Genomic DNA, 14,056 nt, shown 5'->3' with positions numbered 1-14,056 from the left:
TTGCATATTATTTCCTCAAACATGAGATCAGATAAATAAAAAAAGAAACACCACAAACAGTCATATGGTAGTCATTCTTTGAGTAAGAGAACAACATGTAAAGCTTCAAATCACAAGGAGTTTTCCTGATGGTGAGATGTTTCCGTTTTGGCAATGTACAAGCTTCCGGCATCTGCAAATGGTTAAACGGCAAAATATTTAACCTGTCCTAACTGAAAGAAAACAAGTTGATTAAAAGATTGAATTCCACATCTGGCAATAACAGCATAATGAGAAATTTAGAAGCAGTAGGCCGGTCATTTTTGATCAGGAACATGACAAGTATAACAAGGGGGTTTACAGAAATTACCACACAAACAAATAAAAAAATAGGAACTTTTTAGTTTAGCATTTTTGGTGAAAAAGAAAATCCTCTCTGGGGCAAAATGACTGGAAGTGAGGGTTTATTGATTTACAAAATAAAAAATGTAAGTGCATTTTCAGGATGATCTGCTAACCTGCTTTGTAGATGAACCATTGGACCCTACCCCCAGTGGTAGTAGAGGTACCAGATGGTATCGTTGCTCAGTACTGGTCCAAACAACGGATTCAGCTGTGATAGAATAGCAATCAGCCAGCTGAAATTAAACCAAAAGTACAAAGTGAACAATATGGCAGTCATAAGAAAACACTGCCAAGAGAGACTGAATTTAGGAACAAATGTGGCAGCAAAAAAGTAGTATGCACTGCCCCCTAGTGGCTGTTACATAACAAACACTATCATATTTCTTCAAAATAATAAATAATTCACATCAAACATGCACAGTGCAGAGTTTATAAGCTTATTTAATACAGATCATACATTTGTAAAATACTATTTACACTTTGTTTGTAAGTTTATTATATTAAACTGGAGGAAACTGCACATTGGCCTGGATGTGTTGTATTTCTTTTCTAATCAATACTGGCGTTGCCCGAAGGCTGTAATTGACTTTCAACTGAAACAGAACAGAAAAATCTTTATTTTATTACATTAAACAACAGCTAACGTACTATTATGAAGTCTCTCTAGACATGTACGTTATAACAAAGACAATTTAAAGGCAATGTACTTACAAAAGGTAGCAACAGACTGCAGTTAGTACCAGCATCGTCACAATGACTCTAAAGAGCAAAATACAGATATAAACACTTGTTAAAAATACTGTGAATAAACTTAAATGTGTAAAATAGGTTTCTTTGAATCAGCCTCGTCACTTGGCACGGTCACATGATCCAGTCATACATATCTTCATGTTAAAAAAACTAAAATACTTCTCAACATATTGAATGTTCATATGTACTAAATAAATTATTTGAATTGAATGTACTTCCTATTGCCATGCTAGTCAAATCACAAACTTTATTTCATTCTGACGCTCACTTGGTTTTCGTAAAGTAAAAACGAACAACTGTATTGTTTACGAACATTTGTTTTTAGTTTGCCAGATTTGTAACATTTCAAATGTATCGCTAAATAGCCTAATACAGATGATGTAGTACAGAAAACTTTCGTTTAAGGTAACGTTAATGCTAATGTTGCTTACCCTCGATTCGGTCCTTTAGGAATAAACCAGGGAATAACTCCACCAATAAGACCCCAAAACACAGTCATAACTGACATCGATATCGCAAACGATGTAGCCGCCATTATATTTCTTTGTAGGTCGAGTTTATGGACTTATTTTCTATAAAATAAACTTCGTAGACTCCACAGCGCTCGCGCACTCCACTGCTGTGTGGACGTCGATGGTCATGTGACTCGTCGGGCCCTGAAGAGAACAGGCGTATGACTGATGTCTCACCTCTTCCTCTGCACTCGGATCATACTAAATATATACATCCTTCTTTTGATACTACAGATGTTTTGGTGATACACAATGTGGATTTTGTAGGGTATGTGCACTGCATATATCTAATTAACTCTAGTCACACCACACGAAACCTTTAACCGGTATGAATTATTTAAAATGTCATCCGCTGACTTGTTGCATTGTTAAAACCAATTAGTATTATACTTAACCAAAACTTTACAAACATTTCGTAACTTTAAATAAACGTTAACTGAAATAAAATATATAACTTTCAGCTAGTTGCCAATGCAACATCATTCATTTTCATATAGCTTTACTTGCACTAAAATAATTAAAATTGCTCTTAATAAAAACAACAAAATAGCTAAAATGTTAGTGGACAAATTAAAACAAAATTGATTTCTACCCAAATAGTTACTATAAAGACTTCCAAGACAATTCATTGCCTGGAAATTAACATTTTAAAATTCCCATATATTTCCAGGTTTTAAACAGCAATGGGAACCCCATTTACTACATTTTATACAGCTTCTGCTGGCCATGACAAAAAGACAGTGACAAAACTAAGATCAGTTAAACAAGTGTTCAAACAGGAAGTAGAAGTAGATCCTGTCTCTTCCCTATCTGTGAAGCAGTTTAAAAATTCCCTACTTTTGTCTAATTTTTGTTAAGAAACAAGCTATTGCTCAAACTGTGATTTTCTGTTATGTTATTTTAAAAGGAAACACTAGGTTGAGCTTAAATCCAAATTCTTTCACTTGAAGTTCAATTTATACCGAAACCAAACACTTATATAAAAGACAAAAGCACAGAAATGCCAGGTTTTACAGTCTTTTATTGTTAGCAAAAAAATCATTTCACTCCTGCATTTTCTCGATGGTTTCCTCCTTGTATTTGCCCTTCTCCTTTATGTCCTGTCGGGACTTGGCCTTGCGCTCAAGAATCTTCTTGCGATCCTTGTCGAGCTTTAGCCTGGTGATCACCACCTGAAGAACAAAAAGATTGATTCATTTTGTGAACATTTCCATCAACATAAAACAGCACGAAATATCCAAAAGTTTATGCAATTGATCATAAATTAATGCATACGTCAGTTGACAAAAAAAAAAAAAAACATTTAATTGTTCTCCTTGAGGACAAGTGTTGCATTTCCATTTTGATAATGCAGTTAATACAGGAGACAATTTGCTATCTGAGAGAAAGGATTTATATGTATGGATTAAGGTAATTCAGTGCTGACAAGATGGGCTTTTATTAAAACTTGACTCTATGCTGTAGAATAGCTTCTTTTTTTTTTTTCCCAAATTTGGTGATACTTGACTACAGACAACAGAAAAAGTGACATGGCATATTTTTCTAAAAAGGTAGGAAAAATGCAACAGCCATAATGCACTGGACATGATACGACTATCTATGAGTGAGCAGGGATACAAAAATGCAAAGTGTGATCTGTAGTTTTCACAAAAGCCCTGGAGCTGTCAAAATAACCTTTGATAAGAATAAAATGTGGAATTAAACAGAAAGAGTACACAATGTTTATTACAGATATTACTTGCATTGTAACATTACAAAGCTGGTTGAAAATCAGCAGTTACCCTTTAGGTAACTAGTTCTACTACTACAAGTAAACGAAATGTGATCCTGTAAGCTTATGCATTGGCAGATTGGTGACGACTCAAGTGGAACAATCAGATGCTTCATTTCTCATAAACAAGTAACCCCTGATGACATGCATAATTTGGACATTGAAATATCTAACAGAGCACTGGTTAAAACATCAGTCAGTAGCTCTATGAAATAGTCTGAAGGCACGTTTCCATTACAGATTTGTGCAAAACTTTTGCGATTTTTTCTAAATGTCGACAAAAAATGATTGCGAAATGACGGTGTTTCCATTAACCGATGTTATGTGACTAAATCGTCATTTTTTCCTCTCGCGATAAGTCATTTCTAAAATCATGGCGACGGATGTTGGTAGGTTAACGTATATCCCAGCCACTGCACTGGCCATTATTATTAATCGAAGGTGACATATGCATGTTATCCAAAAATTAATGGTAAGGAAAGACCCTTGTACTTGGAGCGGCTGGTGTTTCTCCCTCATATCTGCTTCGAGGTCTTGATTGTGGCATATCTTTGAGGTTTAGAATCCAGTATTCCTGTAATTCTTCTGTCTTTTATAAATTTAATAAAGATCTGTCTCGCATTCTGTCCAAACATACCTTGTCATCTACGTCAGGTGAACTTTTTTTGCAATAAATGAGAGTTTTTGCGAAATTGACGTGTTTCCATTGGGCGTATTTTCAATTCGCAATTTGTGCAATTTGAAGGGTAATGGAAACGCAGCTAGTGTCTGTTCACTAATACTGGAAAGATTTCAGAAATGTGTAGTCAATTTATGAGTGACAATTGTTACTCAAATTCACCAAAACAGCTTGTTTGATGCAATAAAACCAGTTCCAGACTTCTACTGTGATTGGGTTAAATTGCTGAATACACATTTTAGCATGCTGTTTATGTAATGCAGATTAATAATCTGTTTACTGCAAATTTTTGCCAAGTAATTATTTGTTTTATCACTAACCACATGTATCAAATGCAGTTATTATTGTATGCATGTATGTGTATATATATATCAAATGTACATTTGCTTGATGAAATTCAGTCATTTCAAATGAAATCTGAAAAAAAAAAAAAAAAAAAAAAAAAGCCCACATAGATTGCTCATTTTCAAGTTGGTCACGTCAGTTCACCACGTTGTCCGATAGAAAGCTGTTTGGTTTGAAAGTGACTTGTGTATGAGCAGCGGTTCATGCATCACAACACTGACCATGGACCATTTTGGAAAAATTTTGCCAGACTATTGTTTGACACTCGCTAGCCTAATGCCTGCTACAAACTGTGATTTCACCAATCCTATAAGATCATTACATATCACACTGTACAGCATGAATAAATTCAGGCAATAAATAATAAACTTGGGTACGTCATGTATGTAGACTGTACTAAGTAGTTTCAATTTTTATATTTTTAGGTCAAACCGTTCTTGTCTGTCAGTCATTTAATGCAGGTCTGTGGTCACTGTCTCAAAGAGCATGCACAGAGTCCAAATTAAAACAATTCCCCATCGTCCAAATTAAACAATTCCCCATCGTAAGTACACATTGATGGCCTAAGACACGAAACGAGCGGTTTGTGTATACACTAGATATACACTAGATGTCGCCTTGGCTACGGCAGTTCATTGGAACGAATGCCGTAGGCAAGGCGGCATCTATTCTAGTGTATATATATCTATGCACCAGTCTGCGCACACGTCACACAGCAGGATGCGCGAGCGCCCTCAGATCACTTGGACGTGGCTGTGTACAAGAGTTAAAAAACCATATAAATACTGTTCGTTTTCTCACACAAACCGCTCGTTTCGTGTCTTAGGCCATCAATGTGTACTTACGATGGGGAATTGTTTAATTTGGACGATGGGGAATTGTTTTAATTTGGACTCTGTGCATGCTCTTTGAGACCGTGACCATAGACCTGCATTAAATGACTGACAGACAAGAACGGTTTGACCTAAAAATATCAAAATTGAAACTACTGCGGAAACAAAGACACCTACATCTTGGATGCCCTTGAGGTAAGCTAAAACATACCAAAATTTAATTTCAAAGTGAACTATCCCTTTAAGTTTTAACGGCATGTCGCACTGATCAATACGACATTTAATGTCGTATTTTTATTGGCTAATCAGTAGACGTAGGTCGTAGCAGCAAACACACTAAGATCATCATGCTAAATTTATGACAAAAAAATGAAACCTTATTGTAAAGTGTTACCAAATTTCATTTAGAATATATCTGCCATCCTGCCCTTTGGATATAGGACAACCACTAGTTCTTTTTTCCAATGACACTTGTGTCTTGCATGTAAACAATTATCTGGATATAATACACACCTTGCTGGGGTGGATGCCAACATGGACTGTGGTGCCGTTGGCCTTCTCACGCTGCACACGCTCGATGTAAATGACGTACTTCTTTCTGTAGACCTGGACAACTTTGCCAATCTGCTGGCCTTTGTAGTGTCCCCGGACAACCTGGTGATGAGGGGAAATAAAGCACGGGACGTTACGGTAACATACTTAGAAACTAAATGACATTTAAATACATGAGACTGCATTTATATATCAGGCAGAAAAAACGAATAACGTCCTCACCTGGACCTCATCGTCCTTGCGGATGGGCATGGATCTTACGTTGTACTTCTGCCGAAGCTCTTTGGACAGAGGGGAGGACATGATCTTCCTGCGGATGTGAGAAGGGGCATTGAAGTGCCTCTTGCGGTTCTTGCGCCGGGAGGATGTCACAAATTTATTGAGCTTCATGATGGCTGGTAATGGAAGAGGACAATTAAAATTCAACTTCAATTATAAATAGCATATACTTAATGAATAAATGTAAACTTATACAATTTGTGTGACAAATAAGCCACACTCAAGACAGATTCTAAGATAAACAGCATTCACTTAATTAAACTGGCTGTCTAGCATTACTGTCACTAATTTGGGTTCGTGTAATTCAGCTTAACACATCTCTCTATGAACAAATCAGAAATTCTAACACAAAACACTCCACTCGAAGCTTGTGAATTCATGTCTTGATAACACACGGTGTATTTCAACAGCTCGTGCTATTGCTATACTGTTATTTCAACTTGACATGACGCTAAACATGCACACATCCCTAAATTTCATATTTATATTGTGCTTCGAGAGTGTTTAAACGCGACACTATTAAACAGCCTATAACACGCATAAACGGAAAGCATAGCCGTGTGTTTTGGGCAAAGTTAAGGTAACGTTATTCACACGGGAGGTGCTCCTACAGTAGCAACTGGCTGAACTTCAGAGGCTAAATCATCCATAATGTTGTACTGCGAGAGTAAAATATCAAGGATAACTTGAACATACATATATTGTGTAGCGATAATGTGTGTTTTAAACTTTGAGGACATAAAATCCACGAGGATGGCAAAGGATGTTTGATAAATGCTTTAGCAATCTTGGCTTACCCTGCCGACTTGTCTCTATGGCCGCCGGAAAAGAGACTCTAGAACTACTTCCGCCAGAATTAGTTGCAGCGCAAACCTCGCGAGATCATCATGGATAGAATGGGATTTCAAAGTAACTACCTATATTTTTTATGGCAGGGTGACAACAACACAGACAAATGAATAGCCATAAACTAGGGCTAGGCCTACATTAGAAAGAAAAAAACACCAGATATAAAAGTATAAAATATGATGACAGCATTTTACAGATAAAAGTGGACGCGTTCGCGTTAGGTGTTGACTCGATTTTTACTGAATAAATCTGATTTACAAAATTAATTAAAAACAAATATATAAAATTAAAACTCTTAAAATTGATACAGTTTAAATTAACAGCCAGTTACTAGTCCTTTTAATTAAATATTTTCAAAGATAATTTGCCAAACAAAAGTGCAAATTCTCTGAGCTCAGCTCATCATGTCCATATAAAAGTATGATTGTCCTCCTGAAAAGTCCAGTTTAAGCTGGGAGCTGTGTTTTGAAACATGGTAGCTGGTTTATTTCGTTCAAGCTGGATATTAGCTGGTCCAAGGTTGTCATAAGCTGCATGACCAACCACAGTGTCCCAAAACCATCTTGATTTCATGTTGCTGATTCAAGACGCTCTACCAGCTAGAAACCATATTCCACAAACACAACTTAAACTGGACTTTCCAGCAGTTAATTACCAATCTTGTATAAGATGCAATGAACTGCCAGGAACCAAGTTATTGCTCTTAAACATAAACATTTGCCCCTTGTCATTTTTATTAGTGTCTTAGCAAAGTAACACATTTTTACAGACTCGTTCCAAATCCATTCTGATATCTTAAAATCTTTGAATTCCCATATTCACAGAACCAAGTCAAGATAAAAATCTGCATAAATATCAATGTTTGTATGTTATATCATTATATTTATTATGGATAAACAGCCATTGTCACAATTTCTTGTAAAGTGTCACAGGTGCTTTAACTTAAACAAAAAATCCATGCCAGGGACTTCTTTTGTCAAAAGGTTATACAGAAGAAGAAAAGAAGGCAAATCTGAGTCACTTCATTTTCTTAGAATAATATAATCGTCAGTGAATTTGAAAACAGTTTTTATTCAACACAATATTAAGCACTTGTTTTGATTTTTATCCAACAAACCTTTAAAAATAGCAAAACATAGTTTGCCACAAGTGTTCTCTTTGAAACTCCAGGTCTAACACTGCCCTGACATGTCATAAGAGCAGGTGTTCTTTTACACCACTCAATAGAACCCATTGTGAAAATGAATATAGCATTGAATGAGCCAGATCGGGGAAAACATGGATTGACCAAATCTGTGTCTGCAGACAGTTTCTTTAGGCACTGGTTTGGTTCCCAGAATGAGTCTAAGGCTCATAAAGCTCTGTCTGGTCGTTTGTTTTCTCTGGGCTTTAGGATTTAAGAATAAAAAGGGTCTTTGAGTGCACACGATTGAATAGACACACGTGAAAACAACAAAGGTACAAAGGTTACACTGTGTTCTGTGAAATTGGCCAAAATTCTATTGAAAACTCGTGCACCTGTAAATTTGTAATAATACACTCTTTTAATTGATTAACTAATGATAGGATCGATCTATCTATCTATCTATCTATCTATCTATCTATCTATCTATCTATCTATCTATCTATCTATCTATCTATCTATCTATCTATCTATCTATCTATCTATCTATCTATCTATCTATCTATCTTTCTATCTATCTATCGTTTTATCTATCTATCTATCTATCTATCTATCTATCTGTCTGTCTGTCTGTCTATCTATCTATCTATCTATCTATCTATCTATCTGTCTGTCTGTCTGTCTGTCTATCTATCTATCTATCTATCTATCTATCTATCTATCTATCTATCTATAGTTTTATCATCTGTCAATCATTCTATCTATAATTGTATCTATCTATCTATCTATCTATCTATCTATCTATCTATCTATCTATCTATCTATCTATCTATCGTTTTATCTATCTATCTATCTATCTATCTATCTATCTATCTATCTATCTATCTATCTATCTATCTATCATTTTATCTATCTATCTATCTATCATCTATCATTTTATCTATCTATCTATCTATCTATCTATCTATCTATCTATCTATCTATCTATCTATCTGTCTGTCTATCTATCTATCGTTTTATCATCTGTCAATCATTCTATCTATAATTTTATCTATCTATCTATCTATCTATCTATCTATAGTTTTATCATCTGTCAATCATTCTATCTATAATTGTATCTATCTATCTATCTATCTATCTATCTATCTATCTATCTATCTATCTATCTATCATCTATCTATCTAATCTATCTATCATTCTATCTATCTATCTACCTATCTATCTATATCTATCTATCTCTATCTATCTATCTATCTACCTATCTATATATCTATCTATCATTCTATCTATCATCTATCTTTATGTCTATCTATCATTCTATCTATCTATCTATCTATAGTTTTATCATCTGTCAATAATTCTATCTATCTATCTATCGTTTTATCTATCTATCTATCTATCTTTATGTCTATCATTCTATCTATCTATCTATCTATCTATCTATCTATCTATCTATATGTCTATTATTCTATCTATCAATCATCTATCTTTATGTATATCATTCTATCTATCTATCTATCTATCTATCTCTCTGATGTTTTGGAGAGGGTAGCATATAATAGTATCTTTGCGTGGCCCCACCTTGAACTGTTGGCTTCAGGTGTGTCCCTGTAGGCTACTGTGTCAGTGTGAGGCGTGATACTTCAGTATGAGTAATTCCTTGCTCATTTCATTCAATACATGCTCACGGCAAGGACACAAATGTGACAACTTATTGCGCTCTTTTAGAAAACAATGTGGAAAAACATATGGAATAAGGTGAGTCTCAAAAAAGTTATTTCTTTACTTAAAAATATTTCTTTACTTAATAAAGCATTATGAGAATTAAATGAAACCCTCAGCACTCCATATTGCAGGTGTTCATGGTCCTGATGGTGTGGAATCTGTGTGTGCCCATTGACACAAAGAACACCAGTAAAGAAGGAAAGACTCGGAGACGAAAACTGGAATCACATCCTCGCCAGAAAGGGTCATCTGTCAGAATTTCCCCAGATCCAATGATGACAGGTCCAGAATCAGGCGTAATGCCTGGTGCTGTTGAAACGGACTTTGATAAGAGTATCGAGGACATGGTGTCCCAGGTCAGAAACAATCCCAACTTAACCATAAGCAAATGTGTGGTGGATCGCAAACTGTGGATGTCCAATAGTCGTAGCCTCTCTCCCTGGTCCTACAGGTAGGTGAAATCGAGGTCATTGTTATTATTATTATTATTTATCATTATTATTTAACTTTTATGTTCTGATTGAAGATTGAGAGACCTCAAAGCCCTGTTTAAAAAACAAACAAACAAAAAACAAACAAACACTTGTAACACTAAAGTATCATGTTAATATGTTTTTGAGTTATTCAAAAATATAGTAAACTGCAATTATTAGCAATCATTACTACAGTCTTCTGTGTTTCAGGACTCTTTGATGAATAGAAAGCTCAAAAGAACAGCATTTATTTGAAATGCAACTGTAACATAACTGTAACTTGTAACATTATAAACGCCTTAAATGTCAGTTTCAATCAATTTAATGCTGAATAAAATTAGTTATTATTTTCTTTCAAATGCTGACCGCAGATTTTGCCATCATAAATTATTATTTTTTTTTAAATATATCAAAATAGAAAACAGTCATTTTAAATTGTAATAATATTTCTTAATATTAGCCTACTCTTTTTACTGTATTTTTGATCAAATGAATGCAGCCTTTGGTGGGCATAAGAAACTTTTAATTCATCCTCTCCACGCATCCTGTTTCAAATCCTTCCCCCCAGGTCAAAATGACCCTAAGCCCTTAAATTATACTTTTTTTTTTTTGTCCAGAAAGCTTATATCATTTATACAATTATTTTTTTATTTTATGTACCTTTAAATTCACAGATTTTTATCAATAAATAATATAATTTAAGCAGATTCTTCAAATTCTTTCAAATTAAATTCAAAATAACTCTCCAGTACATGCAAAAACCAGTTCAAATCAGCTCAAAATATCTCAATATTGGGTCAATTCTGGTGTCTCTTTAAGAAAAAAATAATATAACATATGTTATTTCATAACTCTAGCCACTAGATGGCCTTATAGAAGCAAATGAGCTGTTCCACTAAATCCTAAAGCCAGGCGAGTTTATCTCTTCAATATGCATTCTGATACACAAGTAGACGTACATTTTTTATAACGTTTTAGCCTTTTTTAGTTAAAATTTTGAGCATTGTTTAGGTTTTTCTATGTAGCCTATACTGAAGCATTCCTCGCATTCTTAAGGGGGTCAAATTGACACGCGAGGGAAGGATTGGTTACTGTTTTTTATTACAACCACATAACCTTTTGTGTGCGTGTGTGTATTCGTGGTTCAAGTGCGACAAAAGGTGAACCACTCCGGTGCACACTCAATTCAAATCGGTTCGAAAGGACCCCATTTTGAAGAGTAGCCTAGCGTATAAGTCTAACTTTTAGGCCTACATTAAAAATATTTTAGAAAACTTTTTCCAGAACATATTGACCAGACGTACTTTATTTAATGTCTTTGGCTAGAATCAATCACGATGAGACCCGTAAACCCGTGGACATCCCAGAGGCCGTGTGTTCGTGTGTGGGATGCATCAATCCTTTCACCATGCAGGAGGACCGCACCATGACCAGCGCTCTCATCTACACCAAGATCCCCGTGCGCAGACTCCTCTGCCACCGGCCAACGAGGAAGCCGACGAAGAAGAAGACATGCGCTCCCCGGTACAGAACGGTGGTGGAGAGCATCGCCGTGGGGTGCACGTGCATCGTGGGCTAGCTGAGTGCATTAGACCAACACATTTCAACCTGTTTTATAGCCTACTGCAAATGAATCCGGATCCAATTGTGCATATATGATTTTCTATGTAACAAATAGTGAAGAATACATTTAGTGAGCTCAATAAAACGCAACGGTAGCTGTGCAAAAACTGTAGCTTTTCTATTTTGAAAAGGTGATTTTTATTTAAGATTTTGAACATTTAATGTCATTACTTGCATTGTGACATCTCAAGCTAAGCCAATTGTATAGCTATTTGGGCATAAAGATATGCTTTTAATGGGCTATATGAATAAAGTTGACAGTTTGTAGAGTAATGTAGCTGATTGCAAATGTTATGAAACTGTAAAGTGTGTCTTTCTGAAATAAAGAGAATTTAATTCTGTTATTTCCACAAATAGACCATTTTCAATAGCAGGCCAATGTGGTTTACAAAGGCTACAAATTCATGGTATCATTGTTGTTTGTGTACGATCGCCTCCTACTGTCCAAAATAAGAGGAGACATAAGTATGGTGTTATAATGATGCTTTTGTTTTGTTTTAATAGGGGGGAATTATGATAACCAGAGAAAACAAATAAATATATATGCAGAAAACTATTATTTTCAACCTTTATTTGAAAATAATAACCGTCTGTATGACTTGTCAGTAAACGGCTACTGTTATGATTGGCTATAACAGTATATAGGCTAACAACGCCTACTAGTTCCTGCACCAGTTTTTTGAAAACACTATCCATATAAAGTCATGATTTACAGACAAAGCATTATGAAATCATTTACTAACAGTTTGTGATGAAGCTGCTGTCAGATGGTGAGGCGAGGCCTATGGTGCGATATATTCATCAATGTCATATGCAAATATGTTTTGCCCTTGTGATGCCACAGATCCCACAATATCAAAACATGCCGTTTCTTGAGCTTGATTAAATGTTGTTGTTGTTGTTGTTTTCCCTTACAAAAAAGAAGTATACTTCAATTTCATTTTATGAAGTAGCCTATACTTAAGTAATGTTCAAGTATATTTTTAAGTATACTTTATGTAGTATACTAATATCAATGTGTACTTGTAGTAAACTAGTAAGTGTACTATTTCAATACTGCTTGGGACTAAATTGGCCCACTTTTAGTTCATAAAAGTATACGTTTAAGTGTACTATAAGTGTAACAGAGTAAACCTTAAGTACACAACTAGGTTTCTCATTTGTAATGCACTTGTACTACAAGTGAACTTAAGTATACTAGTAGTTTACTATTTTTAATACAAGTATTAGCCTACATTTTTTAGTTTATGAAAGTACACACTGTACTCTCAGTAAATTAGTTTAGTAGTTTATACTGCAAGTACTTGTAAGTTTTCTCTAAGTGAACATAACATTATACTTATGATTTACTATTATTTTTGCACTTGCAGTATACTACTATATTTAAATGTAGATATTATACTTGAAAAATACCTTTAACTGTAGGCCAACTTTAATTTTAAAAACATTTTATTAGCTTCATACACCCTTTTTTTTTAATCAACACTTGAATGTCGGCAAGTTTCATAAAGAAAGGCAACATTTTAAACAAAAAAGTTGCTAAAATCACATTTTTGTCAAAGACTTGATCAGATTCAGAACGAAGATCAAAACACAGATGAGTAGATCGAGTCCAACACCCCCAAAGCTTCACAGTCGTTTTCTCTTTCATTTGGTAACATTAAGCAGTTTTGATTTACACACTGTTTAATGTTTGATAATCACGTTAGAAACATATTAGAAACATATTTGTTTTATATCAATATTCTAATCAATATTTTAAAACAATGTAAGTTTCATAAGACTGTATATGAAACACTATGTAAAAAAAAAAGTATATTTAATAGGCTACTCGATCAAAAGAGTTAACACAACTACAAGCCAAGTATACTTTGAATATTTAATTATACTTTTAAGTATATCTCGATCAAAAGATTGAGTACAAGTACAGGCCAAATATACTTAGACTTTTCTCTCAGTATAAGTCAAGTACACATAGCCTAAGTGTAATTTTAAGTAGGCCCTATTTCTGAGAAGTATATAAAATGTGACTGAAAGTATACTTTCTTTTTTTTTGTTTGTTTAAAAGAAGTATAGAAGTAGGCTATTCTTCTTTTTCGCATAGTCAATAGCCTATATATGTCAAAAGATCAAGGCAAATTTGGTTTCTCATGTCATG

General features: G+C 34.6%; 3 protein-coding genes across 5 annotated transcripts; 1 reads left to right on the top strand and 2 right to left on the bottom strand.

Annotated features, from left to right (window-relative positions):
• Positions 1-36: 36 nt before the first annotated feature.
• On the bottom strand, positions 37-1,782 carry atp6v0e1 (ATPase H+ transporting V0 subunit e1). 2 transcript variants are annotated; one of them, XM_079892414.1, is made up of 4 exons: positions 1,566-1,782; positions 1,096-1,143; positions 498-617; positions 37-172 (listed from the first exon to the last, which is right to left on the bottom strand). In XM_079892414.1, the coding sequence occupies exons 1-3, from the start codon at positions 1,667-1,669 to the stop codon at positions 524-526; spliced, it is 246 nt and encodes an 81-aa protein (XP_079748540.1). In that variant the 5' UTR covers positions 1,670-1,782; the 3' UTR covers positions 37-172; positions 498-523. The 2 variants fall into 2 exon arrangements, with proteins under 2 accessions (XP_079748540.1, XP_079748539.1); XM_079892413.1 differs by having other exon boundaries at positions 73-212.
• Positions 1,783-2,649: 867 nt separating this feature from the next.
• Positions 2,650-6,976, bottom strand: rpl26 (ribosomal protein L26). The gene is made up of 4 exons (XM_079891991.1): positions 6,903-6,976; positions 6,049-6,221; positions 5,788-5,928; positions 2,650-2,818 (listed from the first exon to the last, which is right to left on the bottom strand). Exons 2-4 carry the CDS (start codon positions 6,214-6,216, stop codon positions 2,690-2,692), a joined length of 438 nt encoding a protein of 145 aa, XP_079748117.1. The 5' UTR covers positions 6,217-6,221; positions 6,903-6,976; the 3' UTR covers positions 2,650-2,689.
• Positions 6,977-9,757: 2,781 nt separating this feature from the next.
• Positions 9,758-12,014, top strand: LOC307171064 (interleukin-17B-like). 2 transcript variants are annotated; one of them, XM_079892438.1, is made up of 3 exons: positions 9,758-9,835; positions 9,934-10,253; positions 11,602-12,014. In XM_079892438.1, exons 1-3 carry the CDS (start codon positions 9,812-9,814, stop codon positions 11,852-11,854), a joined length of 597 nt encoding a protein of 198 aa, XP_079748564.1. In that variant the 5' UTR covers positions 9,758-9,811; the 3' UTR covers positions 11,855-12,014. The 2 variants fall into 2 exon arrangements, 1 of the variants encoding a protein (XP_079748564.1); XR_013823487.1 differs by lacking the exons at positions 9,758-9,835; positions 9,934-10,253 and adding an exon at positions 11,159-11,435 and having other exon boundaries at positions 11,602-11,680.
• The last annotated feature ends 2,042 nt before the right edge of the window (positions 12,015-14,056 follow it).

The sequence above is a fragment of the Squalius cephalus genome (genome assembly GCF_949319135.1).
Source record: "Squalius cephalus genome assembly, chromosome: 14".
Taxonomy (NCBI): Eukaryota; Metazoa; Chordata; class Actinopteri; order Cypriniformes; family Leuciscidae; genus Squalius; species Squalius cephalus.
Note: the sequence above shows the minus strand (reverse complement) of the source record. Positions and strands in the feature narration are given on the sequence as shown.

Excerpts from the sequence above, each read along its gene's own strand:
- atp6v0e1 (XM_079892414.1), bottom strand. The coding sequence starts at position 1,669 with ATGGCGGCTACATCGTTTGCGATATCGATGTCAGTTATGACTGTGTTT. Across the intron at positions 1,144-1,565 it reads CCTAAAGGACCGAATCGAGG|AGTCATTGTGACGATGCTGG; the intron begins GTAAGCAACATT and ends TTTGCTCTTTAG. Across the intron at positions 618-1,095 it reads GCAGTCTGTTGCTACCTTTT|CTGGCTGATTGCTATTCTAT; the intron begins GTAAGTACATTG and ends GTTTAATTTCAG.
- rpl26 (XM_079891991.1), bottom strand. The coding sequence starts at position 6,216 with ATGAAGCTCAATAAATTTGTGACATCCTCCCGGCGCAAGAACCGCAAG. Across the intron at positions 5,929-6,048 it reads GCAAGGACGATGAGGTCCAG|GTTGTCCGGGGACACTACAA; the intron begins GTGAGGACGTTA and ends CCTCATCACCAG. Across the intron at positions 2,819-5,787 it reads TTGGCATCCACCCCAGCAAG|GTGGTGATCACCAGGCTAAA; the intron begins GTGTGTATTATA and ends TTTGTTCTTCAG.
- LOC307171064 (XM_079892438.1), top strand. The coding sequence starts at position 9,812 with ATGTGGAAAAACATATGGAATAAG. Across the intron at positions 9,836-9,933 it reads GGAAAAACATATGGAATAAG|GTGTTCATGGTCCTGATGGT; the intron begins GTGAGTCTCAAA and ends TCCATATTGCAG. Across the intron at positions 10,254-11,601 it reads CTCTCTCCCTGGTCCTACAG|AATCAATCACGATGAGACCC; the intron begins GTAGGTGAAATC and ends GTCTTTGGCTAG.